Below are 26902 nucleotides of genomic sequence, written 5' to 3'. Positions count from 1 at the left end.
TTTTCCCTTTTTCCCTTTTTTCTCCCTTTTTTTTCCCCCGTTCTTTTTCCCACTTTTTTCCCAATTTTTCCCGTTTTTTCCCCTGGTTTTTCCCCCTTTTTTCCCTTTTTTTCCCTTTTTTCCCCCCAATTTTTTTCCCTTTTTCTCATTTTTTCGTGGGTTTTTTTCCCGGTTTTTTTTCCCCCACTTTTTTCCCCATTTTTCCCATTTTTTTTCCCCGTTTTTTTCCCTTTTTCCCTTTTTTTTCCTTTTTTTCCCCCCCATTTTTTTTCCCTTTTTCCCTTTTTTCTCCCTTTTTTTTCCCCCGTTTTTTTTCCCACTTTTTTCCCAATTTTTCCCGTTTTTTCCCCTGGTTTTTCCCCTTTTTTTCCCTTTTTTCCCCCCCATTTTTTTCCCTTTTTCTCGTTTTTTCGTGGGTTTTTTTCCCGGTTTTTTTTCCCCCACTTTTTTCCCCGTTTTTTTCCCTTTTCCCCTTTTTTTTCCCTTTTTTCCCCCCCATTTTTTTTCCTTTTTCCCTTTTTTCTCCCTTTTTTTTCCCCGTTTTTTTTCCCATTTTTCTTTCTCCCCTCCCCTCCCCCTCTCCCCTCCCCCCCTCACTCCGTGTGGGATTTTTTTTCCCCGCTTCCCCAGCCCTCGGTGGATTTCTTCAGCGGCGAGGTGCGGCTGCACCCGGTGACCAACCGCCCGGCCGACAAACGCAGCTTCATCCCCTCCCTGCTGGAGAAGGAAAAGGTGGGAAAGAATTCCCGGCGGGAACGAGGTCCCGGGGCGGGGGGAACGGGGATCCCGGTGGGATGGAGGGGAGTGGGAACGATCCCGGTGGGATGGAGGGGAGTGGGAACGATCCCGGTGGGAGTGGGAACGATCCTGGTGGGATTGGGAATGATCCCGATGGATTGGGAACGATCCCGGTGAGATTGGGAATGATCCCGGTGGGATTGGGAACGATCCCGAGGGAATTGGGAATGATCCCGGTGGGATTGGGATGATCCCGGTGGGATTGGGAATGATCCTGGTGGGATTGGGAACCATCCCGGTGGGATTGGGAACGATCCCGGTGGGATTGGGAATGATCCTGGTGGGATTGGGAATGATCCTGGTGGGATTGGGAATGATCCCGGTGGGATGGAGGGGAGTGGGAACGATCCCGGTGGGATTGGGAACGATCCTGGTGGGAGTGGGAATGATCCCGAGGGAATTGGGAATGATCCCGGTGGGAGTGGGAACGATCCCGGTGGGATGGAGGGGATTGGGAACCATCCCGGTGGGATTGGGGATGATCCCGGTGGGATTGGGAATGATCCCGAGGGAATTGGGAATGATCCCGGTGGGAGTGGGAACGATCCCGGTGGGATTGGGAATGATCCTGGTGGGATTGGGAACGATCCCGGTGAGATTGGGAATGATCCTGGTGGGATTGGGAACGATCCTGGTGGGATTGGGAACGATCCCGGTGGGATTGGGAATGATCCTGGTGGGATTGGGAACGATCCCAAGGGATTGGGAATGATCCCGGTGGGAGTGGGAATGATCCCGGTGGGATTGGGGATGATCCCGGTGGGATTGGGAATGATCCTGGTGGGATTGGGAACGATCCCGGTGGGATGGAGGGGATTGGGAATGATCCCGGTGGGATTGGGAATGATCCTGGTGGGATTGGGAACGATCCCGGTGGGATGGAGGGGATTGGGAATGATCCTGGTGGGATTGGGAACGATCCTGGTGGGAATTGGGAATGATCCCGGTGGGATTGGGAACGATCCCGGTGAGATTGGGAATGATCCCGGTGGGATTGGGAATGATCCCGGTGGGGTGGAGGGGATTGGGAACGATCCCGGTGGGATTGGGAATGATCCTGGTGGGATTGGGAACGATCCTGGTGGGATTGGGAATGATCCCGGTGGGGTGGAGGGGATTGGGAACGATCCCAATGGATTGGGAAGATCCTGGTGGGATTGAGGGGATTTGGAACGATCCCGAGGGAATTTGGAGGATCCCAGTGGGATGGAGGGGATTGGGAAGATCCCAGAGGAATTGGGAAAATCTGGATAGGATTGAAGGGATTGGGAAGATCCCAATGGAATGGGAGGGTTAGGAACAATCCCAAGGGATTGAAGGGATTGGGATGATCCCGATGGATTGGGAAGATCCTGATGGGATAAGGGAAGATCCCAATGGAATGGGAGGATTGGGAAAATCCCAGTGGAATGAGGAAAGATCCCAGTGGGATGAGGAGGATTGAGAAAATCCCGGTGGGATGGAGGGGATTGGGAAAATCCTGATGAATTGGGAAGATTGGGAAGATTCCAGTGGGATGGGGGAAGATTCCAATGGATTGGGAATGATCCCGGTGGGATGGAGGGGATTGGGAACGATCCCGGTGGGATTGGGAACGATCCCGGTGGGATTGAAGGGATTGGGAACGATCCTGGTGGGATTGGGAAGATCCCGGTGGGATTGAAGCGATTGGGAAGATCCCAAGGGATTGGGAGGATCCCGGTGGGATGGAGGGGATTGGGAACAATCCCAAGGGATTGGGAAGATCCCGATGGAATGGGAGCGTTGGGAAGATCCCAGTGGGAATGAGGAAAGATCCCAATGGGATTGAGGGGATTGGGAATGATCCCGGTGGGATTGGGAGGATTGGGAATATCCTGGTGGGATTGGGAGGATTGGGAAGATCCCGGTGGGATAAGGAAAGATCCCAATGGATTGGGAGGATTGGGAACGATCCCAATGGATTGGGAAGATCCCAGTGGGAATGAGGAAAGATCCTAATGGGATTGAGGGGATTGGGAACGATCCCGGTGGGATTGGGAAGATCTGGATGGGATTGAAGGGATTGGGATGATCCCAATGGATGGGGAGGGTTGGGAAAATTCTGGTGGGATGGGGAAAGATTCCAGTGGATTGGGAAGATCCTGGTGGGATCGGGGAAAGATCCCAATGGGATAGAGGGGATTGGGAAGATCCCACTGGGATGAGGAAATTGGGAAGATCCCGGTGGGATTGGGAAGATCCCGGTGGGATTGAAGCGATTGGGAAGATCCCAAGGGATTGGGAGGATCCCAGTGGGATGGAGGGGATTGGGAACGATCCCAAGGGATTGGGAGGATTGGGAACAATCCCAATGGATTGGGAAGATCCCGATGGAATGGGAGCGTTGGGAAGATCCCAGTGTGAATGAGGAAAGATCCCAATGGGATTGTGGGGATTGGGAATATCCTGGTGGGATTGGGAGGATTGGGAAGATCCCGGTGGGATAAGGAAAGATCTCAATGGATTGGGAGGATTGGGAACAATCCCAATGGATTGGGAAGATCCCAGTGGGGATTGGGAAGATCCCACTGGGATGAGGAAATTGGGAAGATCCCGGTGGGATTGGGAAGATCCCAATGGATTGGGAGGATTGGGAACGATCCCGGTGGGATTGAAGGGTTTGGGAATACCCAGGTGGGATAAAGAGATTGGGAAGATCCCAATGGGATTGAGGAGGATGGAAAAGCTGGAGAGGATTGGGAAGATCCCAATGGATTGGGAAGATCCCGGTGGAATGGAGGGGACCGGGAAGATCCCAATGGATTGGGAGGATTGGGAAGATCCCGGTGGGATTGAAGGGATTGGGAAGTTCCCAATGGATTGGGAAGATTGGGAAGATCCCAAGGGATTGAAGGGATTGGGAACATCCCAATGGATTGGGAAGATTGGGAAGATCCCAAGGGATTGAAGGGATTGGGAAGATCCCAATGGATCGGGAAGATTGGGAAGATCCCGGTGGGATTGAAGGGATTGGGAAGATCCCGGTGGGATTGAAGGGATTATTGGGAAGATCCCAATGGATCGGGAAGATTGGGAAGATCCCAAGGGATTGAAGGGATTGGGAAGATCCCGGTGGAATGGAGGGGACCGGGAAGATCCCAATGGATTGGGAGGATTGGGAAGATCCCGGTGGGATTGAAGGGATTGGGAACATCCCAATGGATTGGGAAGATTGGGAAGATCCCAAGGGATTGAAGGGATTGGGAAGATCCCAATGGATCGGGAAGATTGGGAAGATCCCGGTGGGATTGAAGGGATTGGGAAGATCCCGGTGGGATTGAAGGGATTATTGGGAAGATCCCAATGGATCGGGAAGATTGGGAAGATCCCAAGGGATTGAAGGGATTGGGAAGATCCCGGTGGGATTGAAGGGATTGGGAACATCCCAATGGATCGGGAAGATTGGGAAGATCCCAAGGGATTGAGGGGATTGGGAAGATCCCGGTGGGATTGAGGGGATTGGGAAGATCCCGGTGGGATTGAAGGGAATGGGAAGATCCCGGTGGGATTGAAGGGATTATTGGGAAGATCCCGGTGGGATTGAGGGGATTGGGAAGATCCCAATGGATTGGGAAGATCCCGGTGGGATGGAGGGGACCGGGAAGATCCCAATGGATCGGGAAGATCGGGAAGATCCCAACAACCCCAAACTCCACCCAAGAACCGACCCCCTGTTCCCAAATCCCGGGAATTCCGGCCAGGTCTCCAAACTGGTCCACGCCATCAAGATGGGCTGGATCCAGCCCCGGAAACCCAAGGAAAACGTTCCCGTTTTTTACGACCTCTGGGCTCGGGAAGACCCCGACTCCATCCTGGGCCGGCACAAGATGCACGTCCCCGCTCCCAAAATGCCGCTGCCGGGCCACGCCGAATCCTACAACCCGCCCCCGGAATTCCTGCTCAGCCCCGACGAGGTGCCGGGAATGACGGGAATTTTCGGGAATTTCGGGGAATTTTGGGGAATTTTGGGGGGGTTTTTTTTTGGGATTGTCGGTGGTGGATGGGTTGGGATCGTGGGAAAGCTGGGATCTCTTCCCATGGATTGGGGTGGACCGGGATGGGAAGATCCCGGTGGGATCAGCATCCCATTATCCCATTTTTCCCATTATCCCATTTTCCCCATCGCCATTCCCGTTTTTCCATTCCCATTTCCCCGTTATCCCATTTTTCCATTCCCATTTCCCCATTATCCCATTTTTCCATTCACATTTCCCCGTTATCCCATTTTTCCATTCCCATTTCCCCATTTATCCCATTTTTCCATTCCCATTTCCCCATTATCCCATTTTTCCATTCCCATTTCCCCGTTATCCCATTTTTCCCATTATCCCGTTTTTCCCATCCCCATTCCCATTTTCCCATTGTCCCATTCCCCCCCATTATCCCATTTTTCCCGTCCCATTATCCCAATTCCCCCCCCATTTTTCCCACCATTTTTCCCATTTTTTCCATTCCCGTTATCCCATTCCCAATCCCCATTTTCCATCCCCATTCCCCCTTTCTCATTCTCATCCCCATTTTTCCCACCGCTATCCCATTTTTCCCTCCCTTTCCCCATTTTCCCACCCCCATTATTCCATTTTTCCCATTTTACCCCCATTTTTCCCACTTTTCCCAATTTTCCCCCCATTTTTTCCCACTTTTCCCCCATTTTTTCCCGCTTTTCCCCCATTTTTCCCGTTTTCCCCACCCACATTATCCCATTTTTTCCCACTTTCTCCCCCTTATCCCATTCCCCTCCATTTATCCCATTTTTCCCATCCCAAATCCCATTTTCCCACCCCACTCTCCCATTTTTCCCACTTTTCCCCCATTTTTTCCCACTTTTCCCCATTTTTCCCATTTTCCCACCCCTCACTATCCCATTTTTCCCCTTTCCTCCATTTTTCCCCATTTCCCCCCATTTTTCACATTTTCCCACCCCCATTATCCCATTTTTTCCCACTTTCCCCCCATTTTTCCCCCTATTTTTTCCCATTTTCCCCCCAATTTTTCCCATTTCCCCACCCCCTCCCATTTTTCTTACTTTTCCTCCATTTTTTCCCACTTTTCCCTCATTATCCCATTTTTCCCATCCCACTTTTCCCATCCCCATTCCCATTTTCCCCATTCCATTCCCGTTTTCCTCATATTTCCCCATTCCCATTCCCATCCCCATTTTTTTCCAATTCTTCCCATTATCCCATTTTCCCACCCCCATTTTTCCCACTTTTCCCCCATTATCCCATTTTTCCTATCCCAAATCCCATTTTTCTCATTATCCCATTTTTCCCATCCCCGCTCTCCCGTTTTTTTCCACTTTTTCCCCACTTTTCCCCCGTTTTCCCCCCATTTCCCCCCATTTTTCCCATTTTCCCACCCCCATTATCCCATTTTTTACTACTTTTCCCACGTTTTTTCCCATTTCTCCCCATTTTTCCCCATTTTCCCCCCCATTTTTTCCCACTTTTCCCCCATTTTTTCCCATTTCCCCACCCCCATTCTCCCATTTTTCCTACTTTTCCCCATTATCCCATTTCCCCCCATTTTTTCCCATTTTCACACCCATTTTTCCCATTTCCCCCTGTTTTTTCCCATTTTTCCCATTATCCCATTTTCCTCCCATTTTTTTCCCATTTTCACACCCATTTTTCCCATTTCCCCCCGTTTTTTCCCATTTTTCCCACTTTTCCCCATTATCCCATTTTCCTCCCATTTTTTTCCCATTTTCCCATCCCCATTTTTTCCCGCTTTCCCCCCATTTTTCCCACTTTTCCCCATTTTTCCCATCCCCCTTCCCATTTTTCCCTTTTTCCCGCTGCCGTTTTTTCCCATTTCCCATTTTTCTCCATTTTTCCCCATTTTTCCCCATTTCCCCCCCATTTTTCCCCCCATTCCCCCCGTTTTTTCCCGTTTTTCCCACTTTTCCCGTGTTTTCCCATTTCCATGTTCCCATTTCCCCCGTTTTTTCCCATTTTTTCCCCATTTTCCCCCCCTTTTTCCCCCCATTCCCCCCGTTTTTTCCCGTTTTTCCCACTTTTCCCATGTTTTTCCACTTCCCCATTCCCATTGTTTTTCCCCATTTTTTCCCCGATTTCCCCCCTTTTTTTCCCGTTGTTTCCCCCCATTTTTCCCGTTTTTCCCCCCTTTTTTTCCCATTTTTTTCCCATTTTTCCCCATTGTTTTCCCTCCGTTTTTCCCACTTTTCCCGTGTTTTTCCCCTCGTTTTTTCCCATTTCCCCCCTTTTTTTCCCCGTTGTTTTCCCCCCCGTTTTTCCCACTTTTCCCGTGTTTTTCCCCTCGTTTTTTCCCATTTTCCCCCCTTTTTTTCCCCTGTTGTTTTTCCCCCCCGTTTTTCCCACTTTTCCCGTGTTTTTCCCCTCGTTTTTTCCCATTTTTCCCCCTTTTTTCCCCGTTTTCCCCCCCTTTTTTCCCCGATTTCCCCCCTTTTTTTCCCATTGTTTTCCCATTTTTCCCCGTTGTTTTCCCCCCGCTTTTCCCACTTTTCTCGTGTTTTTCCCCTCGTTTTTTACCATTTTTCCCCCTTTTTTTTCCTTTTTTCCACCCCGTTTTTCCCCGCCGTTTTTCCCACTTTTCCCGTGTTTTTCCCCTCATTTTTTCCCATTTTCCCCCCTTTTTTCCCCGTTTTCCCCCCCTTTTTTCCCCGTTTTTCCCCCCTTTTTTCCCCGTTGTTTTCCCCCCATTTTTCCCGTTTTTCCCCCCTTTTTTTCCCATTTTTTTCCCACTTTTCCCCGTTGTTTTCCCCCCGCTTTTCCCACTTTTCTTGTGTTTTTCCCCTCGTTTTTTCCCATTTTTCCCCCTTTTTTTTCCTTTTTTCCCCGTTGTTTTCCCCCCGTTTTTCCCACTTTTCCCGTGGTTTTCCCCTCATTTTTTCCCATTTTCCACCCTTCTTTCCCCATTTTTCCCCCTTTTTTTCCCGTTGTTTTCCCCCCATTTTTCTCGTTTTTCCCGTTTCCCCCCCCTTTTTTTCCCATTTTTTTCCCATTTTTCCCCGTTGTTTTTCCCCCCCACTTTACCCACTTTTCCTGTGTTTTTCCCCTCGTTTTTTACCATTTTTCCCCCTTTTTTTTCCCTTTTTCCACCCCGATTTTCCCCCCCGTTTTCCCCACTTTTCCCGTGTTTTTCCCCTCATTTTTTCCTATTTTTCTCCCTTTTTTTTCCGTTTTCCCCCCCTTTTTTCCCTGATTTCCCCCTTTTTTCCCCGTTGTTTTCCCCCCATTTTTCCCGTTTTTCCCCCCTTTTTTTCCCATTTTTTCCCATTTTTCCCACTTTTCCCCGTTGTTTTCCCCCCGCTTTTCCCACTTTTCCCATGTTTTTCCCCTCGTTTTTTCCCATTTTCCCCCTTTTTTTCCCATTTTTCCCCCCTTTTCCCGCGTTGTTTTTCCCCCCCGTTTTTCCCACTTTTCCCATGTTTTTCCCCTCGTTTTTTCCCATTTTCCCCCCTTTTTTCCCCGTTGTTTTTCCCACTTTTCCCGTGTTTTCCCCTCGTTTTTTACCATTTTTCCCCCTTTTTTTCCCTGTTGTTTTCCCCCCCGTTTTTCCCCGTTGTTTTTCCCACTTTTCCCGTGTTTCTGCCCCGTTCCCAGGAATCCGCCTGGCGTCTCCAGGAGCCCTGGGAGCGCCGTCTCCCGTTCCTGCCGCGGAAATTCCGGAGTCTCCGCGCCGTTCCCGCCTATTCCCGCTTCATCCACGAGCGCTTCGAGCGCTGCCTCGACCTCTACCTCTGCCCCCGGCAGCGCCGGATGCGCGTACGGATACACCGGGAAAACAATCCCCAGAAATTCACCAAAACGTCACCAAAAAGTCACCAAAAATTCACCAAAAATTCACCAAAAATTCTCCAAAAATTCACCAAAAATTCACAAAAATTTCCTCGAAAATTCACCAAAAATTCACCAAAAATTCCCCCAAAATTCACCAAAAAGTCACCAAAAATTCACCAAAAATTCACAAAAATTTCTTCGAAAATTCACCAAAAATTCACCAAAAATTCCCCCAAAATTCACAAAAAAGTCACCAAAAATTCACAAAAAATTCACAAAAAAATTCACCAAAAAATTCACAAAAAATTCACAAAAAGTACCCAAAAAAATTCACCAAAAATTCACAAAAACTTCCTCAAAAATTCACAAAAAATTCCCCCAAAATTCCCAAAAAATTCCCAAAAAATTCCCCAAAAAATTCACAAAAAATTCCCCAAAAACTCAGGAAAAATTCCTCAAAATTTCCCCCAAAAATTCACAAAAAATTCCAGAAAAAATTCACCAAAAATTCAGCAAAAACTCACTAAAAATTCACAAAAAACTCAGGAAAAATTCCTCAAAAATTCCCCAAAAGTTCGCAAAGAGTACAAAAATAATTCACCAAAAATTCATGAAAAACTCACTAAAAACTCTCAAGGAATTCCCCCAAAATTCCCCGAAAACTCAGGAAAAACTCCACAAAAAATTTCCCAAAAATTCCTCAAAAACTCACGAAAAATACCCCCAAAATACCTGAAATATTTCCCAAAAATTCACAAAAAATTCCTCAAAAATTCCCCAAAAATTCCCAAAAAAATTTCCCCAAAAGCTGACAAAGAATTCCCCAAAAATACCCAAAATGTTCCCCAAAAATTCACGAAAAAAGTCACCAAAAATTCAGGAAAAAGTCACCAAAAATTCCAAAAAAAATTCATCAAAAATTCCCCAAAAATTCACCAACAATTCACGAAAAATTCCCCAAAAATTCCTCAAAAATTCACCAAAAGCTCATGAAAAATTCCCCAGAAATTCCCCAAAAACTCACGAAAAATTCCTCAAAAACTTACAAAAAATTCCTCAAAAATTCACCAAAAACTCATGAAAAATTCCCAAAAAATTCCCCAGAAATTCCTCAAAAACTCACAAAAAATTCCCAAAAAATTCACAAAGATTTTTAAAAAAATATTCATAAAAATACAAAAATTCACCAAAAATTCACAAAAAACACCAAAAAATTTCCCAAAAAATTCACAAAAAAATCCCAAAAATTCACCAAAAAGTCACGAAAAATTCACAAAAAAGTCACAGAAAATTCCCAAAAAATTAATGAAAAATTCCCCAAAAATCCGCAAAAGATTCACAAAAAATTCCAAAAAAAATCTGAAAAATTCACAAAAAATGGCCCAGGAATTCCCCACAGAAATTCCTGAAAAACTCTCCAAAAATTCACAAAAAACGAATGAAAAATTAAAAAAAGAAAATAAAAAAACCCCCGAAAAATTCACAAAAAATTCCCCAAAGATTCCCAAAAAATTTCGGAAAAATTCCTGTAAAATTCCAAAAAAAATCCCAAAAAACTCAAAAAAAATACCCAAAAAAATTGTCAAAAAATTCCCAAAAAATCCCCAAAAATTCCCGAATAAATTCCAAAAAAATACCAAAAATATTCCCAAAAAAATGCCCCAAAATTTCCTAAAAAATACCCGAAAAAATGCCAAAAAAACCCCAAAAAAATCCCCCAAAAATTCCGTAAAAATTCCCAAGAAATTCCCAGTTTTTCCCCTGGGGAAGCTCCGGAGGTTTTGGGGGATGGGTTTGGATTCGGGCGTTTTCCATCCCGCAGGTCAACGTGGATCCCGAGGATCTCATTCCCAGAATTCCCAGGCCGAGGGATCTGCAGCCATTCCCGACCACCCAGGCCATGGTGAGTGAGGGGGGAAATTTTGGGAATTTCCTCCGGGATTTCTGGGATTTTTTGGGATTTGGAGAGTTGGGAAGAGGAGGAGATGAGGAAAGTTGGAATTCCTGGGAAATTTCGTGGAATTTCCTGCTGGATTCCCTGGAACGGATCCGGGAAACTTTTCTGGAGCTGGGGGGGGAAACATCCCAGAAAAAAATGGGAATTTGGGGAATTTTTTCTGGGATTTTTGGGATTTGGAGCCTTGGGGAGTGAGGATTGGTGGGAGGAGCTGGGAAAAGCTGGAATTCCTGGAGAATTCCTGGAATTTCCTGCTGTGAAAGGCTCTGGAAAACCGGGATTTCCAGGGAAAACTTCCCCGGAGCTTGGGTGGGGGAGCTCATCCCAAAAAAAACCCCAGGATTGACAAATCCAGGGTGGGAACAGGCTCGGGTGGGAATTTCGGGAATATTCCCTTGGAAAAGGCTGGAATTCCGGGCCAGGATCCTCATTCCCATGCGGAATTCCCGAGGAGCTGCCGGGATTTGGGAATTCTCCCCGATTCCCGGTTTTTTTCCCAGGTTTTCCGTGGCCATTCCAGCCTGGTGCGGACTCTGAGCGTCTCTCCCAGCGGGCAGTGGCTGGTGTCGGGTACGGAGCCGGAATTCCCGGGAAAAACCCCATGGATCTGCGGCCGGGAGATGGGAATGGGAATGGGAATGGGAATGGGAATGGGAATGGGAATGGTCGGGAATTGTTGGGAATGGTCGGGAATGGTTGGGAATGGTTGGGAATGGTCCAGAATGGTTGGGAATGGTCAGGAGTGGTCGGGAATGGGGAATGGGAATGGTTGGGAATGGTCAGGAATGGTTGGGAATGGTTGGGAATGGGGAATGGGAATGGCTGGGAATGGTTGGGAATTGCTGGGAATGGTTGGGAATGGTTGGGAATGGGGAATGGGAATGGTCGGGAATTGCTGGGAATGGTTGGGAATGGTCGGGAATGGCTGGGAATGCTCGGGAATGGGAATGGGAATGGGAATGGTCCGGAATGGTTGGGAATGGGAATGGCTGGGAATGGCTGTGCGTGGGAATGGTTGGGAATGGTCAGGAATGGTTGGGAATTGCTGGGAGTGGTTGGGAATGGTCAGGAATGGCTGGGAATGGGAATGGTCGGGAATGGTTGGTAATGGAAGTGGCTGGGAATGGTTGGGAATGGTCAGGAATGGGGAATAGAAATGGCTGGGAATGGCTGGGAATGGGAATGGGAATGGCTGGGGAATGGTTGGGAATGGCTGGGAATGGGAATGGGAATGGCTGGGGAATGGTTGGGAATGGTTGGGAATTGCTGGGAATGGTTGGGAATGGTCGGGAATTGCTGGGAATGGTTGGGAATGGTCGGGAATGGCTGGGAATGGTTGGGAATGGCTGGGAATGGGAATGGGAATGGTTGGGAATTGCTCGGAATAGTTGGGAATGGTTGGGAATGGGGAATGGGAATGGCTGGGGATGGTTGGGAATGGTCGGGAATGGCTGGGAATGGTTGGGAATGGGGAATGGGAATGGCTGGGGATGGTTGGGAATGGTCGGGAATGGGAATGGCTGGGAATGGTCGGGAATGCTTGGGAATGGTCAGGAATGGTTGGGAATGGTCGGGAATGGCTGGGAAGGGCTGGGAATGGTCGGAATTCCTGGCTCTGCTGTGGGAATCGGGAGGAGCTTGGGCAGGGAAAGGAAAAATGGGATCCTGATCCCGATCCTGATCCTGATCCAATTCTGATCCCAGTTCTGATTCCAGACTCAATCCTCCTAATCCTGATCCTGACTCTGATCCCGATCCTGATCCAATTCTTATCCCAATCCCGGTCCCAGTCTTGATCCTGATCCTGGTTTTGATCCCGATCCTGGTTCAGATCCTGATCCCTATGCAATTGTGATCCCGATCCTGATCCCGATCCCAATCCTGATCCTGATTCTGATTCTGATCCTGATCCCGACCCCATCCTGATCCAAATCCTAATCCCAATCCTGATCCTGATCCCCTTCCCAATCCTGATCTCAATCTTGATCCTGGCTGTGATCCTGATCCCAATCCTAATCCTGGTCCAGATCCTGATTTGGATTCTGATCCTGATCCCGATCCAATTCTGATCCCAGTCTCAATCCCAATCCTGATCCTAGTCCTAATCCTGATCCCAAGCCTGATTTGGATTCTGATCCTGATCCTGATCCAATTCTGATCCCAGTTGTGATCTCAGCCTCAATCCCAATCCTGATCCCAGTCCCGGTCTTCATCCTGATCCTGATTATGATCCTCATACTGATCCCAATCCCGATCCCGATCCAGTCCTGATCCCAATCTCAATCCCAGTCTCGATCCTGATCCCGATTTTGATCCCAGTCCCAATCCCAATCCAAATCTAATCCCAGTCTCAATCCCAGTCCTGATCCTGATCCCGATCCCAATCCAATTCTGATCCCAATCTCAGTCCCAGCCCCAATCCCGATCCCAATCCCGGTGTTCCTGACCCAGGCACAGGGAGTGGTGCCGGAACGGGAACGGGAAAAATGGGAAAAATGGGAAAAATGGGAAAAATGGGAATGGTGTGATGGGGCAGGAGAGGGATCCAGGGAATTCTGGGAAATCGTTGGGAGTTTTTAGTGCCAGGGAATTGCAGCTGCCTGGGAATTCTGGGTTCTAGGGAATTCTGGCTTCCAGGGAATTCGGGCTTCCAGGAAACCCCATTCCAGCTTTTTCCCCCATTCCCAGCACCGGGAATTCCCAGAATTCCCTCACCATTCCCTCAGCATTCCCAGAATTCCCTGGGCATTCCCAGAATCCCCTGGGCATTCCCAGAATCCCCCGGCATTCCGGTTGCAGGCTCGGACGACGGCACGCTGCGGTTCTGGGAGGTGAGCTCCGGGCGCTGCCTGCGGAGCGTTCCCGTCGGATCCGTGGTCGGGAGCGTGGCCTGGAATCCCAATCCCAGCCTCTGCCTGGTGGCCGCCGCCGTGTGAGTTCCAGGGAGCGCTCCCGGATTTTCCCGGAGCGCCCGAGGATCCCGATCCGGTCCTGGGAATGGTGGGATCCGTCCCTGGATCCCAATCCGTCCCTAGATCCCAATCCATCCCTGGATCCCGATCCAGTCCTGGGAATGGTGGGATCCGTCCCTGGATCCAAATCCATCCCTGGATCCCAGTCCCAATCCGTCCCTGGATCCCGATCCGGTCCTGGGAATGGTGGGATCCGTCCCTGGATCCAAATCCATCCCTGGATCCCAGTCCCAATCCGTCCCTGGATCCCGATCCGGTCCTGGGAATGGTGGGATCCGTCCCTGGATCCAAATCCATCCCTGGATCCCAGTCCCAATCCGTCCCTGGATCCCGATCCGGTCCTGGGAATGGTGGGATCCGTCCCTGGATCCCAATCCGTTCCTGGATCCCAGTCCCAATCCGTCCCTGGATCCCAATCCATTCCTGGGAATGGTGGGATCCGTCCCTGGATCCCAATCAATTCCTGGATCCAAATCCATTCCTGGATCCGAATCCGTTCCTGGGAATGGTGGGATCCGTCCCTGGATCCCAATCCGTCCCTGGATCCCAATCCATCCCTGGATCCCGATCCGGTCCTGGGAATGGTGGGATCCGTCCCTGGATCCCAACCCGTCCCTGGATCCCAGTCCCAATCCGTCGCTGGATCCCAATCCGTCCCTGGATCCCAGTCCATCCCTGGATCCCGATCCGTTCCTGGGAATGGTGGGATCCGTCCCTGGATCCCAATCCATTCCTGGATCCAAATCCATTCCTGGATCCGAATCCGTTCCTGGGAATGGTGGGATCCGTCCCTGGATCCGAATCCGTCCCTGGATCCCAATCCGTTCCTGGATCCCAATCCATCCCTGGATCCCGATCCGTTCCTGCGAATGGTGGGATCTGTCCCTGGATCCCAATCCGTCCCTGGATCCCGATCCGGTCCTGGATCCCAATCCATCCCTGGATCCCAATCCGTCCCTGGATCCCGATCCGGTCCTGGGAATGGTGGGATCCGTCCCTGGATCCGAATCCGTTCCTGGATCCAAATCCATCCCTGGATCCCGATCCGTTCCTGCGAATGGTGGGATCTGTCCCTGGATCCCAATCCGTCCCTGGATCCCAATCCATCCCTGGATCCCGATCCGGTCCTGGGAATGGTGGGATCGGTACCGGGATCCGAATCCGTCCCTGGATCCCAGTCCCAATCCGTCCCTGGATCCCAATCCGTTCCTGGGAATGGTGGGATCCGTCCCTGGATCCCAATCCATCCCTGGATCCAAATCCATTCCTGGGAATGGTGGGATCCGTACCGGGATCCGGATCCGTTCCTGGATCCGAATCCGTTCCTGGAACCCAATCCATTCCTGGATCTGAATCCGTCCCTGAATCCGAATCCATCCCTGGATCCGAATCCGTCCTTGGGCTGGTGGGATCTGTACCTGGATCCAAATCCATTCCTGGATCTGAATCTGTCCTTGGGCTGGTGGGATCTGTACCTGGATCCGAATCCGTTCCTGGATCCAAATCCATCCCTGGATCCGAATCTGTCCTTGGGCTGGTGGGATCCGTTCCTGGATCCAAATCCGTTCCTGGATTCAAATCCATTCCTGGATCCGAATCCATTCCTGGATCCAAATCCATCCCTGGATCCGAATCCATCCTTGGAACAGTCGAATCCATTCTGGAATGGATCCTGGATTTGTCTCCAATCCCAGATCCCCACTGATCCCAGATTTCCCCTCAGGTTCTGGATTTCCCAATCCCTGATCCTGGAATTCCCGATCCCTAGGGATGAGCAGGCTCCCCTGATCCCAGATTTCCCCCCTGATCCCAGATTTCCTCCCTGATCCCGGATTTCCGATCCAAATCCCGGAATTCCCAATCCCAATCCTGAATTCCAGATCTCTGATCCTCGATTTCCCAATCCCTGATCCCGGAATTCCGGCTCCCTAGGGACGAGCAGGCTCCCCTGATCCTGGAATTCCCGATCCCAATCCCGGATTTCCCAATCCCGGAATTCCCAGATCCCTATGGATGAGCAGGCTCCCCTGATCCCAGATTCCAAATCCCGGAATTCCCAACCCCGGAATTCCGGCTCCCTAGGGATGAGCAGGCTCTCCTGATCCCAAATTCCCAATCCTAATCCCGGAATTCCTGATCTCAATCCTGGAATTCCCGATCCCAATCCCGGAATTCCGGCTCCCTAGGGATGAGCAGGCTCCCCTGATCCTGGAATTCCTGATCCCTGATCCCGGAATTCCCAATCCCTGATCCCAGATTCTCGATCCCTGATCCCGGAATTCCTGATCCCTGATCCCGGAATTCCCGATCCCTGATCCCGGAATCCCTGATCCCTAGGGACGAGCAGGCTCCCCTGATCCCAGATCCCCGATCCCTGATCCCGGAATTCCCGATCCCTAGGGACGAGCAGGCTCCCCTGATCCCAGATTCCCCCTGATCCCGGAATTCCCGATCCCTGATCCCAGATTCCCGATCCCTGATCCCGGGATTCCGGCTCCCCAGGGACGAGCAGGCTCCCCTGATCCCAGATCCCCCCGATCCCAGAATTCCCGATCCCTGATCCCAGATGCCCTCTGATCCCGGAATTCCCGATCCCAATCCCGGAATTCCCGATCCCCAGGGACGAGCAGGCTCCCCTGATCCCGGAATTCCCGATCCCTGATCCCAGATCCCCTCTGATCCCAGAATTCCTGATCCCTGATCCTGGAATTCCCGATCCCTGATCCCAGATTCCCGATCCCCAGGGACGAGCAGGCTCCCCTGATCCCAGATCCCCCCTGATCCCGGAATTCCCGATCCCTGATCCCGGAATTCCCGATCCCCAGGGACGAGCAGGCTCCCCTGATCCCGGAATTCCCGATCCCTGATCCCGGAATTCCCAATCCCGATCCCGGAATTCCCGATCCCCAGGGACGAGCAGGCTCCCCTGATCCCGGAATTCCCGATCCCTGATCCCGGAATTCCCAATCCCGATCCCGGAATTCCCGATCCCCAGGGACGAGCAGGCTCCCCTGATCCCAGATTCCCCCTGATCCCGGAATTCCCGATCCCTGATCCCAGATTCCCGATCCCTGATCCCGGAATTCCCGATCCCAATCCCGGGATTCCGGCTCCCCAGGGACGAGCAGGCTCCCCTGATCCCAGATCCCCCCGATCCCAGATCCCCTCTGATCCCGGAATTCCCGATCCCTGATCCCGGAATCCGGCTCCCCAGGGACGAGCAGGATCCCCTGATCCCAGATCCCCCCTGATCCCAGAATTCCCGATCCCAATCCCGGGATTCCGGCTCCCCAGGGACGAGCAGGCTCCCCTGATCCCAGATCCCCCCGATCCCAGAATTCCCGATCCCTGATTCCAGATGCCCTCTGATCCCGGAATTCCCGATCCCAATCCCGGAATTCCCGATCCCCAGGGACGAGCAGGCTCCCCTGATCCCAGATTCCCAATCCCTGATCCCGGAATTCCCGATCCCTGATCCCAGATTCCCAATCCCTGATCCCAGATTCCCGATCCCTGATCCCGGAATTCCGGCTCCCCAGGGACGAGCAGGCTCCCCTGATCCCGGAATTCCCGATCCCAATCCCGGAATTCCGGCTCCCCAGGGACGAGCAGGCTCCCCTGATCCCAGATCCCCTCTGATGCCGGAATTCCCGATCCCAATCCCGGAATTCCCGATCCCCAGGGACGAGCAGGCTCCCCTGATCCCAGATCCCCTCTGATCCCGGAATTCCCGATCCCTGATCCCGGAATTCCCGATCCCCAGGGACGAGCAGGCTCCCCTGATCCCAGATCCCCTCTGATCCCGGAATTCCCGATCCCTGATCCCGGAATTCCCGATCCCCAGGGACGAGCAGGCTCCCCTGATCCCAGATCCCCTCTGATCCCGGAATTCCCGATCCCAATCCCGGGATTCCCGATCCCTGATCCCGGAATTCCAGCTCCCCAGGGACGAGCAGGCTCCCCTGATCCCAGATTCCCCCTGATCCCGGAATTCCCGATCCCTGATCCCAGATCCCCTCTGATCCCGGAATTCCCGATCCCAATCCCGGAATTCCCGATCCCCAGGGACGAGCAGGCTCCCCTGATCCCGGAATTCCCGATCCCTGATCCCAGATCCCCTCTGATCCCGGAATTCCTGATCCCTGATCCTGGAATTCCCGATCCCTGATCCCAGATTCCCGATCCCCAGGGACGAGCAGGCTCCCCTGATCCCAGATCCCCCCTGATCCCGGAATTCCCGATCCCTGATCCCGGAATTCCCGATCCCCAGGGACGAGCAGGCTCTGCTGATCCCGGAATTCCCGATCCCTGATTCCAGATCCCCTCTGATCCCGGAATTCCCGATCCCTGATCCCGGAATTCCGGCTCCCCAGGGACGAGCAGGCTCCCCTGATCCCAGATCCCCTCTGATCCCGGAATTCCCGATCCCAATCCCGGAATTCCCGATCCCAATCCCGGAATTCCGGCTCCCCAGGGACGAGCAGGCTCTGCTGCTGAATCCGGGCCTGGGCGATCGGCTCCTGGTGGCGGCCACGGATCAGCTGCTGGATTCCTGGGAATGTCCGGAGGAGGAGCGGATCCAGCCGATCCCCTGGATCCCGGCCGGCCCCGAGGAGCGCTCCAAGGGGATCCGCCTGCGGCTGCCCCACGGAAAGGTGGGAGCCGCGCAATTCCCGGGATTCGGGGGGGGGATTTGGAATTCCCGGGAATTGGGGGTGGGGTTGGAATTCCTGGGATTCGGGGAGGGGTCGGAATTCCCGGGATTTGGGGGGGGATCAACATTCCCAGGATTTGGGGGCGTTTGGAATTCCTGGGATTTGGGGAGGGGTCGGAATTCCCGGGATTCGGAGGGGGATCAACATTCCCAGGATTTGGGGGCGTTTGGAATTCCTGGGATTTGGGGAGGGGTCGGAATTCCCGGGATTTGGGGGGGGATCAACATTCCCAGGATTTGGGGGCGTTTGGAATTCCTGGGATTGGGGGAGGGGTCAGAATTCCCAGGATTTGGGGGGGGATCAACATTCCCAGGATTTGGGGGCGTTTGGAATTCCTGGGATTGGGGGAGGGGTCGGAATTCCCGGGATTTGGGGGCGTTTGGAATTCCTGGGATTCGGGGAGGAGTCGGAATTCCCGGGAATTGGGGGGGGATCGGAATTTCTGGGAATTGGGTGGGATCAAGATCTGGGGGGGTTTAGAATTGCCTGGATTTGGGGAGGGGTCAGAATTCCCAGGATTTTGGGGGGGTGTCGGAATTCCTGGGAATTGGGTGGGATCAGAATTCCCGGGAATTAGGTGGGATAAGGTTTTGGGGGGGGATTTGGAATTCCCGGGATTTGGGGAGGGGTCAGAATTCCTGGGAATTGGGTGGGATTGGAATTTGTTGGGATTTAGAATCCCCAGGATTTGGGGGGGTTTGGAATTCCCGGGACTTGGAGGCGTTTGGAATTCCTGGGATTGGGGGAGGGGTCAGAATTCCCGGGAATTGGGAGGGTGTCGAAATTCCTGGGAATTGGGTGGGATTGGAATTTGTTGGGATTTAGAATCCCCAGGATTTGGGGGGATTTGGAATTCCCTGGATTTTGGGGGGGGGGGGCATCGGAATTCCCAGGATTTGGGGGGGGGGGCGGTTGGAATTCCCGGGATTTGGGGCTGTCGGAATTCCTGGGATCTGGGTGGGATCGGGATTCAGGGGGATTTGGAATTCCCAAGATTTGAGGAGGGGTCGGGATTCCTGGGAATTTGGGGTGGGATCAACATTCCCAGGATTTGGGGACATTTGGAATTCCCAGGATTTGGGGAGGGGTCGGAATTCCTGGGAATTGGGGTGGGATCGAGATTTGGGGGGGATTTGGAATTCCCGGGGTTCAGGTGGGATCGGAATTCCCGGGATTTGAGGGGGTGTCGGAATTCCCAGGATTTGGGGAGGGGCCAGAATTCCTGGGAATTGGGTGGAATTGGGATTCGGGGGCATTTGGAATTCCCGGGATTTGGGTGGGATCGGAATTCCCGGGATTTGAGGGTGGTCGGAATTCCTGGGGTTCGCGGGGATCAGAATTCCTGGGATTTGGGGGGGATCGGAATTCCTGGGATTTGGGGTGGGATCAACATTCCCGGGATTTGGGGGTGGCCAGAATTCCTGGGATTGGGGGGGGGGGGGGTCAGAATTCCCAGGATTTGGGGGGAATTTGGAATTCCTGGGATTCAGGTTTGGTCAGAATTCCCAGGATTTGGGTGGGATCGGAATTCCCGGGATTTGAGGGTGGTCAGAATTCCTGGGATTCGGGGGGTGTCAGAATTCCCAGGATTTGGGGGGGATCGGAATTCCCGGGATTTGGGGTGGGATCAACATTCCCGGGATTTGGGGGGGGTCAGAATTCCCAGGATTTGGGGGGAATTTGGAATTCCTGGGATTCAGGGTGGGTCAGAATTCCCAGGATTTGGTGGGGTCGGGATTTGGGGGGATTGGAATTCCTGGGATTCAGGTGGGAGGGTTTGGAATTCCCAGGATTTGGGGGCAGTCAGAATTCCCAGGAATTGTGGGATCGGCATTCCTGAGATTTGGAGCAGGGTTGGAATTCCCGGGATTCAGGGACAGTCGGAATTCCCGGGAATTGGGGTGGGATCGGCATTCCTGGGATTTGGGGAGATCAGGATTTGGGGGGGGGGTTGGAATTCCCGGGATTTGGGGGAGATTGGAATTCCTGGGATTCAGGTGGGATCGGAATTCCCGAGATCCGGGAGGGGTTGGAATTCCTGGGATTTTGGGGGGGTTTGGAATTCCCGGGATTCGGGGTGGGATCAGCATTCCCATTCTTGATCCCATTCCCGATCCCATTCCCGATCCCATTCCCGATCCATTCCCGATCCCATTCTGGATCCATTCCCGATCCCATTCCGGATCCCATTCCCGATCCCGCTGGATCCCCAGCCGGTGACGCAGGTGACCTGGCACCCCAAGGGCGATTCCTGGGGATGAATGGGAATGGGATTGGGAATGGGATCGGGAATGGGATCAGGAATGGGATCCAGAGGTTCAGGATCTCACTGGATCCCATTCTTGATCCCATTCCCGATCCCATTCTGGATCCCCAGCCGGTGACACAGGTGACCTGGCACCCCAAGGGCCATTCCTGGGGATCTGTGGGGATGGGAATGGGATCGGGAATGGGATCAGGGATGGGATCAGGGATGGGATCAGGGATGATCCCGAGGCTCGGGATCTCACCGGATCCCATTCCCGATCCCGCTGGATCCCCAGCCGGTGACGCAGGTGACCTGGCACCCCAAGGGCCATTCCTGGGGATCTGTGGGGATGGGAAACATGGGATCAGGGAATGGGATCAGGGATGGGATCAGGGATGGGATCAGGGATGGGATCAGGGATGGGATCAGGGATGATCCCGAGGTTCAGGATCTCACCGGATCCCATTCTGGATCCCCAGCCGGTGACACAGGTGACCTGGCACCCCAAGGGCGATTACTGGGGATCAACGGGGATGGGAATGGGATCGGGAATGGGATCGGGAATGGGATCAGGGATGGGATCAGGGATGGGATCAGGGAATGGGATCAGGGATGGGATCAGGGATGGGATCAGGGATGGGATCAGGGATGATCCCGAGGTTCAGGATCTCACCGGATCCCATTCTGGATCCCCAGCCGGTGACGCAGGTGACCTGGCACCCCAAGGGCGATTACTGGGGATCTGTGGGGATGGGAATGGGATCGGGGATGGGATCAGGGATGGGATCAGGGATGGGATCAGGGATGGGATCAGGGATGGGATCAGGGATGGGATCTGGGATGATGCAGAGGTTCAGGATCTCACCGGATCCCATTCTGGATCCCCAGCCGGTGACGCAGGTGACCTGGCACCCCAAGGGCGATTACTGGGGATCTGTGGGAATGGGATCAGGGATGGGATCAGGGATGGGGATGAGGATGATGATCCAGAGGTTCAGGATCTCACTGGATCCCATTCCCGATCCCATTCCCGATTCGGCTGGATCCCCAGCCGGTGACGCGGGTGACCTGGCACCCCAAGGGCCATTCCTGGGGATCAGTGGGGATGGGAATGGGATCGGGGATGGGATCAGGGGTGGGATCAGGGGTGGGACCAGGGATGGGATCAGGGATGGGATTGGGAATGGGATCAGGGATGATGCAGAGGCTCAGGATCTCACCGGATCCCATTCCCGATCCCGCTGGATCCCCAGCCGGTGACGCAGGTGACCTGGCACCCCAAGGGCCATTCCTGGGGATCAATGGGATCGGGAATGGGATCGGGAATGGGATCAGGGATGGGATCAGGGATGGGATCAGGGATGGGATCAGGGATGGGATCAGAGATGGGATCAGGGATGATCCCGAGGCTCAGGATCTCACCGGATCCCATTCTGGATCCCCAGCCGGTGACGCAGGTGACCTGGCACCCCAAGGGCGATTACTGGGCCTCGGTGCAGCGCAATCCCGGCGGGCGCCAGGTGCTGATCCACCAGAGCAGCCGGCGCCGGAGCCAGGATCCCTTCCGGAAGAATCCCGGCCGGATCCAGTGCGTGCGGTTCCATCCGCTCCGGCCCTACTTCCTGGTGGCTTCCCAAAGATCCGTGCGGATCTACAACCTCCTGCGCCAGGAGCTGAGCAAGAAACTGCAGAGCGGCTGCCAGTGGATCTCCAGCATGGCCGTGCACCCCGCAGGTCGGGATCCGCCGGGAAGGGCGGGAACGGGATGGGGGGCGCGGCGGGATCGCTGATTCCCGGGTTTGATTCCCAGGGGATAACGTGATCTGCGGGAGCTACGACAGCAAATTGCTTTGGTTCGATCTGGATCTGTCCACCAGGCCCTACAGGACGCTGAGGTGAGAGCCCGCGTTTTCCCTGCGTTCTTATCCCGGGTTTTCCCGGTTGTTATCCTGGGTTTTCCTGGGTTCTTATCCCGGGTTTTCCGGGGTTGTTATCCCGGGTTTTCCTGGGTTGTTATCCCGGGTTTTCCTGGGTTGTTATCCCGGATTATCCCGGTTGTTATCCCGGGTTTTCCTGGGTTCTTATCCCGGGTTTTCCTGGGTTGTTATCCCAGGTTTTCCTGGGCTGTTATCCCGGGTTTTCCTGGGTTGTTATCCCGGGTTTTCTTGGGTTGTTATCCCGGGTTTTCCTGGGTTGTTATCCCGGGTTTTCCCAGATTTTTCCACGTTGTTATCCCAGATTTTCCCGGGTTGTTATCCCGGGTTTTCCCAGGTTGTTATCCCAGGTTTTCCTGGGTTGTTATCCCAGATTTTCCTGGGCTGTTATCCTGGGTTTTCCTGGGTTGTTATCCCGGGTTTTCCCGGTTGTTATTCCGGATTATCCCGGTTGTTATCCCAGATTTTCCTGGGTTGTTATCCCGGGTTTTCCCAGGTTGTTATCCCGGGTTTTCCTGGGTTGTTATCCTGAGTTTTCCTGGGCTGTTATCCCAGATTCTTCTGGGCTGTTATCCCAGATTATCCCGGTTGTTATCCTGGGTTTTCCTGGGTTGTTATCCCGGATTTTCCGGGGTTGTTATCCCGGATTATCCCGGTTGTTATCCCGGATTATCCCGGTTGTTATCCCGGATTATCCCGGTTGTTATCCCAGGTTTTCCTGGGTTGTTGTCCTGGATTATCCCGGTTGTTATCCCGGATTATCCCGGTTGTTATCCCGGATTATCCCGGTTGTTATCCCGGATTTTCCTGGGTTGTTATCCCAGGTTTCCCTCGGCTGTTTTCCCGGGTTTTCCTGGGCTGTTATCCTGGGTTTTCCTGGGTTGTTATCCCGGGTTTTCCTGGATCGTTATCCCGGGTTTTCCTGGGTTGTTGTAATGGGTTATCCCGGGTTTTCCTGGGTTGTTATCAGAAATTATCCCAAATTTTCCCGGGTTGTTATCCCAGGTTTTCCTGGATTTTTCCTGGGTTGTTATCCTGGGTTTTCCCAGATTTTTCCAGGTTGTTATCCCAGATTTTCCTGGGTTGTTATCCCGGGTTTTCCCGGGTTGTTATCCCGGGTTTTCCTGGGTTGTTATCCTGAGTTTTCCTGGGCTGTTATCCCAGATTTTTCTGGGTTGTTATCCCGGGTTTTCCTGGGTTGTTATCCCGGGTTTTTCTGGGTTGTTATCCTGGATTTTCCTGGGTTGTTATCCCGGATTATCCCGGTTGTTATCCCGGATTATCCCGGTTGTTATCCCGGGTTTTCCTGGGTTGTTATCCCGGATTATCCCGGTTGTTATCCCGGATTTTCCTGGGTTGTTATCCCGGATTTTCCTGGGTTGTTATCCCGGGTTTCCCTCGGCTGTTATCCCGGGTTTTCCTGGGCTGTTATCCTGGGTTTTCCTGGGTTGTTATCCCAGATTTTCCTGGGTTGTTATCCCGGGTTTTCCTGGGTTGTTATCCTGAGTTTTCCTGGGCTGTTATCCTGGGTTTTCCTGGGTTGTTATCCCAGATTTTCCTGGGTTGTTATCCCGGGTTTTCCTGGGTTGTTATCCTGAGTTTTCCTGGGCTGTTATCCCGGATTTTTCTGGGTTGTTGTAACGGGTTTTCCTGGGTTGTTATCCTGGATCATCCCGGGTTTTCCCGGTTGTTACTCCAGGTTTTCCTGGGCTGTTATCCCAGATTTTTCTGGGGTTTTATCCTGGATTTTCCCGGATTTTCCTGGGTTGTTATGCCGGGTTATCCCGGGTTTTCCTGGGTTCTTATCCCAGATTTTCCTGGGTTGTTATCCCGGGTTTTTCCGGGTTGTTATCCCAGATTTTCTGGTTGTTATCCCGGATTTTCCTGGGTTGTTATCCTGGATCATCCCGGGTTTTCCTGGGCTGTTATCACAAATTATCCTGGATTTTCCTGGGTTGTTATCCCGGATTTTTCCAGGTTTTTATCCCGGGTTTTCCTGGGTTGTTATCCCGGGTTTTTCCGGGTTGTTATCCTGGATTTTCTGGTTGTTATCCCAGATTTTTCCAGGTTTTTATATCGGATTTTTCCGGTTGTTATCCCGGATTTTCCTGCGTTGTTATCCCGGGTTTTCCTGGGTTCTTATCCCGGATTATCCCAGATTTTCCCGGGTTGTTATCCCGGATTATTCAGGGTTGTTATCCCGGATTATTCAGGGTTGTTATCCCAAATTTTTCAGGTTGTTATCCCAAATTATCCAAAATCTTCCTGGCTTCTTCTCCCGTGTTTTCCTGGGTGTTATCCCCATTTTTCCCAGCCCATTATCCCAATTTTCCCAGGCTCTTCTCCCATTTTCCAGGTCCCCCATCCCGTTTTTCCATGCATTTTTCCCGTTTTTCCAGCCAATTCCCACTTTTCCTACTCCCAGGAATTTTCCTGTGCTCCTATCCCATTTTTCCCAGCCCCTCATCCCATTTTTCCCGCTCCCTCACCCCATTTTCCCGGTCCTTTTTCCCATTTTCCCGCTCCCTCATCCCATTTTTCCGGGCATTTTTCCCGTTTTTTTGTACGTTTGTTCCGTTTTCCAGCTCCCTGATCCCATTTTCCCACTCCCTGATCCCGTTTTTCCGGTCCCTTTTCCCATTTTCCCGCTCCCTCATCCCGTTTTTCCAGCTGTTTTCCCATTTTCCCGCTCCCTCATCCCGTTTTTCCGGTCCCTTTCCCCGTTTTTCCACTCCCTGATGCTGTTTTTCCCATTTTCCAGATCCCTGATCCCGTTTTTCCAGGTGTTTTCCCCGTTTTTCTGGTCCCTTTTCCCGTTTTCCCGCTCCCTGATCCCATTTTTCCGGTCCCTTTTCCCATTTTCCCGCTCCCTCATCCTGTTTTTCCGGGCATTTTTCCCATTTTTTTGTACGTTTGTCCTGTTTTCCAGCTCCCTGATCCCGTTTTTCTGGTCCCTGATCCCGTTTTTCCGGTCCTTTCCCCATTTTCCCACTCCCTGATCCCGTTTTTCCGGTCCCTTTCCCCCTTTTCCGGCTCCCTGATCCCATTTTTCCGGTCCCTTTTCCCATTTTCCCGCTCCCTGATCCCATTTTTCCGGTCCCTTTTCCCATTTTCCCGCTCCCTGATCCCATTTTTCCGGTCCCTTTTCCCATTTTCCCACTCCCTGATCCCGTTTTTTCCATTTTACAGCTCCCTGATTCCGTTTTTCCAGGTTTTTCCCCCATTTTTCCAGGTTTTTTTCCCATTTTCCTGCTCCCTGATCCCGTTTTTCCGGTCCCTTTCCCCATTTTCCCACTCCCTGATCCCGTTTTTTCAGCTGTTTTCCCGTTTTTCCGGCTGTTTTCCTGTTTTCCATCTCCCTGATCCCGTTTTTCCGCTCCCTGATCCTGTTTTCCTGGCTCCCTGATCCCATTCTTCCGGGCTTTTTTCCCATTTTCCCACACCATGATCCTGTTTTTCCCATTTTCCGGCTCCCTCATCCCATTTTTCCAGGTGTCTTTCCCGTTTTCCCGCTCCCTGATCCCGTTTTTTCCCGTTTTCCCGCTCCCTGATCCCGTTTTTCCCATTTTCCGGCTCCCTGATCCCGTTTTTCCGTCCCTTTCCCCATTTTCCCACTCCCTGATCCCGTTTCTCCAGCTGTTTTCCCATTTTCCTGCTCCCTGATCCCGTTTTTCCGGTCCCTTTCCCCATTTTCCCGCTCCCTGATCCCGTTTTTTCCATTTTACAGCTCCCTGATTCCGTTTTTCCAGGTGTTTTCCCCATTTTTCCAGGGTTTTTTCCCATTTTCCCACTCCCTGATCCCGTTTTTCCGGTCCCTTTCCCCGTTTTCCCACTCCCTGATGCCGTTTTTCCCATTTTCCAGCTCCCTGATCCCGTTTTTCCAGGTGTTTTCCCCATTTTTCCAGGTTTTTTCCCATTTTCCGGCTCCCTGATCCCATTTTCCGGTCCCTTTTCCCATTTTCCAGCTCCCTGATCCCGTTCTTCCAGTCCTTTCCCCATTTTCCCACTCCCTGATCCCGTTTTTCCGGCTGTTTTCCCCATTTTTCTGGTCCCTTTTCCCATTTTCCATCTCCCTGATCCCGTTTTTCCGGTCCCTTTTCCCATTTTCCCGCTCCCTGATCCCGTTTTTCCGGTCCCTTTTCCCATTTTCCGGCTCCCTGATCCCGTTTTCCCGGTTCTTTTCCCGTTTTCCCGCTCCCTGATCCCGTTTTTCCGGTCCCTTTTCCCATTTTCCGGCTCCCTGATCCCGTTTTCCCGGTTCTTTTCCCGTTTTCCCGCTCCCTGATCCCGTTTTTCCGGTCCTTTTCCCATTTTCCCGCTCCCTGATCCCGTTTTTCGGGCCGTTTTCCCCATTTTACCACTCCCTGATCCCATTTTTCCCATTTTCCGGCTCCCTGATCCCGTTTTTCCGGTCCTTTCCCCATTTTCCGGCTCCCTGATCCCGTTTTTCCCATTTTCCGGCTCCCTGATCCCGTTTTTCCCATTTTCCGGCTC

At 52.2% G+C, this 26902-nt stretch overlaps 1 protein-coding gene across 1 annotated transcript in view; it reads left to right on the top strand.

Moving 5' to 3' along the window:
• The window catches only part of BOP1 (BOP1 ribosomal biogenesis factor), a 107500-nt gene that overhangs the window by 76346 nt on the left and 4252 nt on the right, over positions 1-26902 (top strand). The window contains exons 6-14 of the mRNA XM_086875896.1: positions 631-732; positions 4521-4733; positions 8406-8567; positions 10405-10485; positions 11040-11109; positions 13339-13471; positions 17986-18166; positions 21920-22208; positions 22285-22369. Of these exons, the coding sequence (XP_086732022.1) occupies positions 631-732; positions 4521-4733; positions 8406-8567; positions 10405-10485; positions 11040-11109; positions 13339-13471; positions 17986-18166; positions 21920-22208; positions 22285-22369 (1316 nt within the window). The remainder of the gene's footprint in view (positions 1-630; positions 733-4520; positions 4734-8405; positions 8568-10404; positions 10486-11039; positions 11110-13338; positions 13472-17985; positions 18167-21919; positions 22209-22284; positions 22370-26902) is intronic.

The sequence above is a fragment of the Cyanistes caeruleus genome, chromosome 1, assembly GCF_971803275.1.
Source record: "Cyanistes caeruleus chromosome 1, bCyaCae1.hap1.1, whole genome shotgun sequence".
In the NCBI taxonomy this organism is placed as follows: domain Eukaryota; kingdom Metazoa; phylum Chordata; class Aves; order Passeriformes; family Paridae; genus Cyanistes; species Cyanistes caeruleus.
This window is presented reverse-complemented; position numbering and strand designations above follow the sequence as displayed.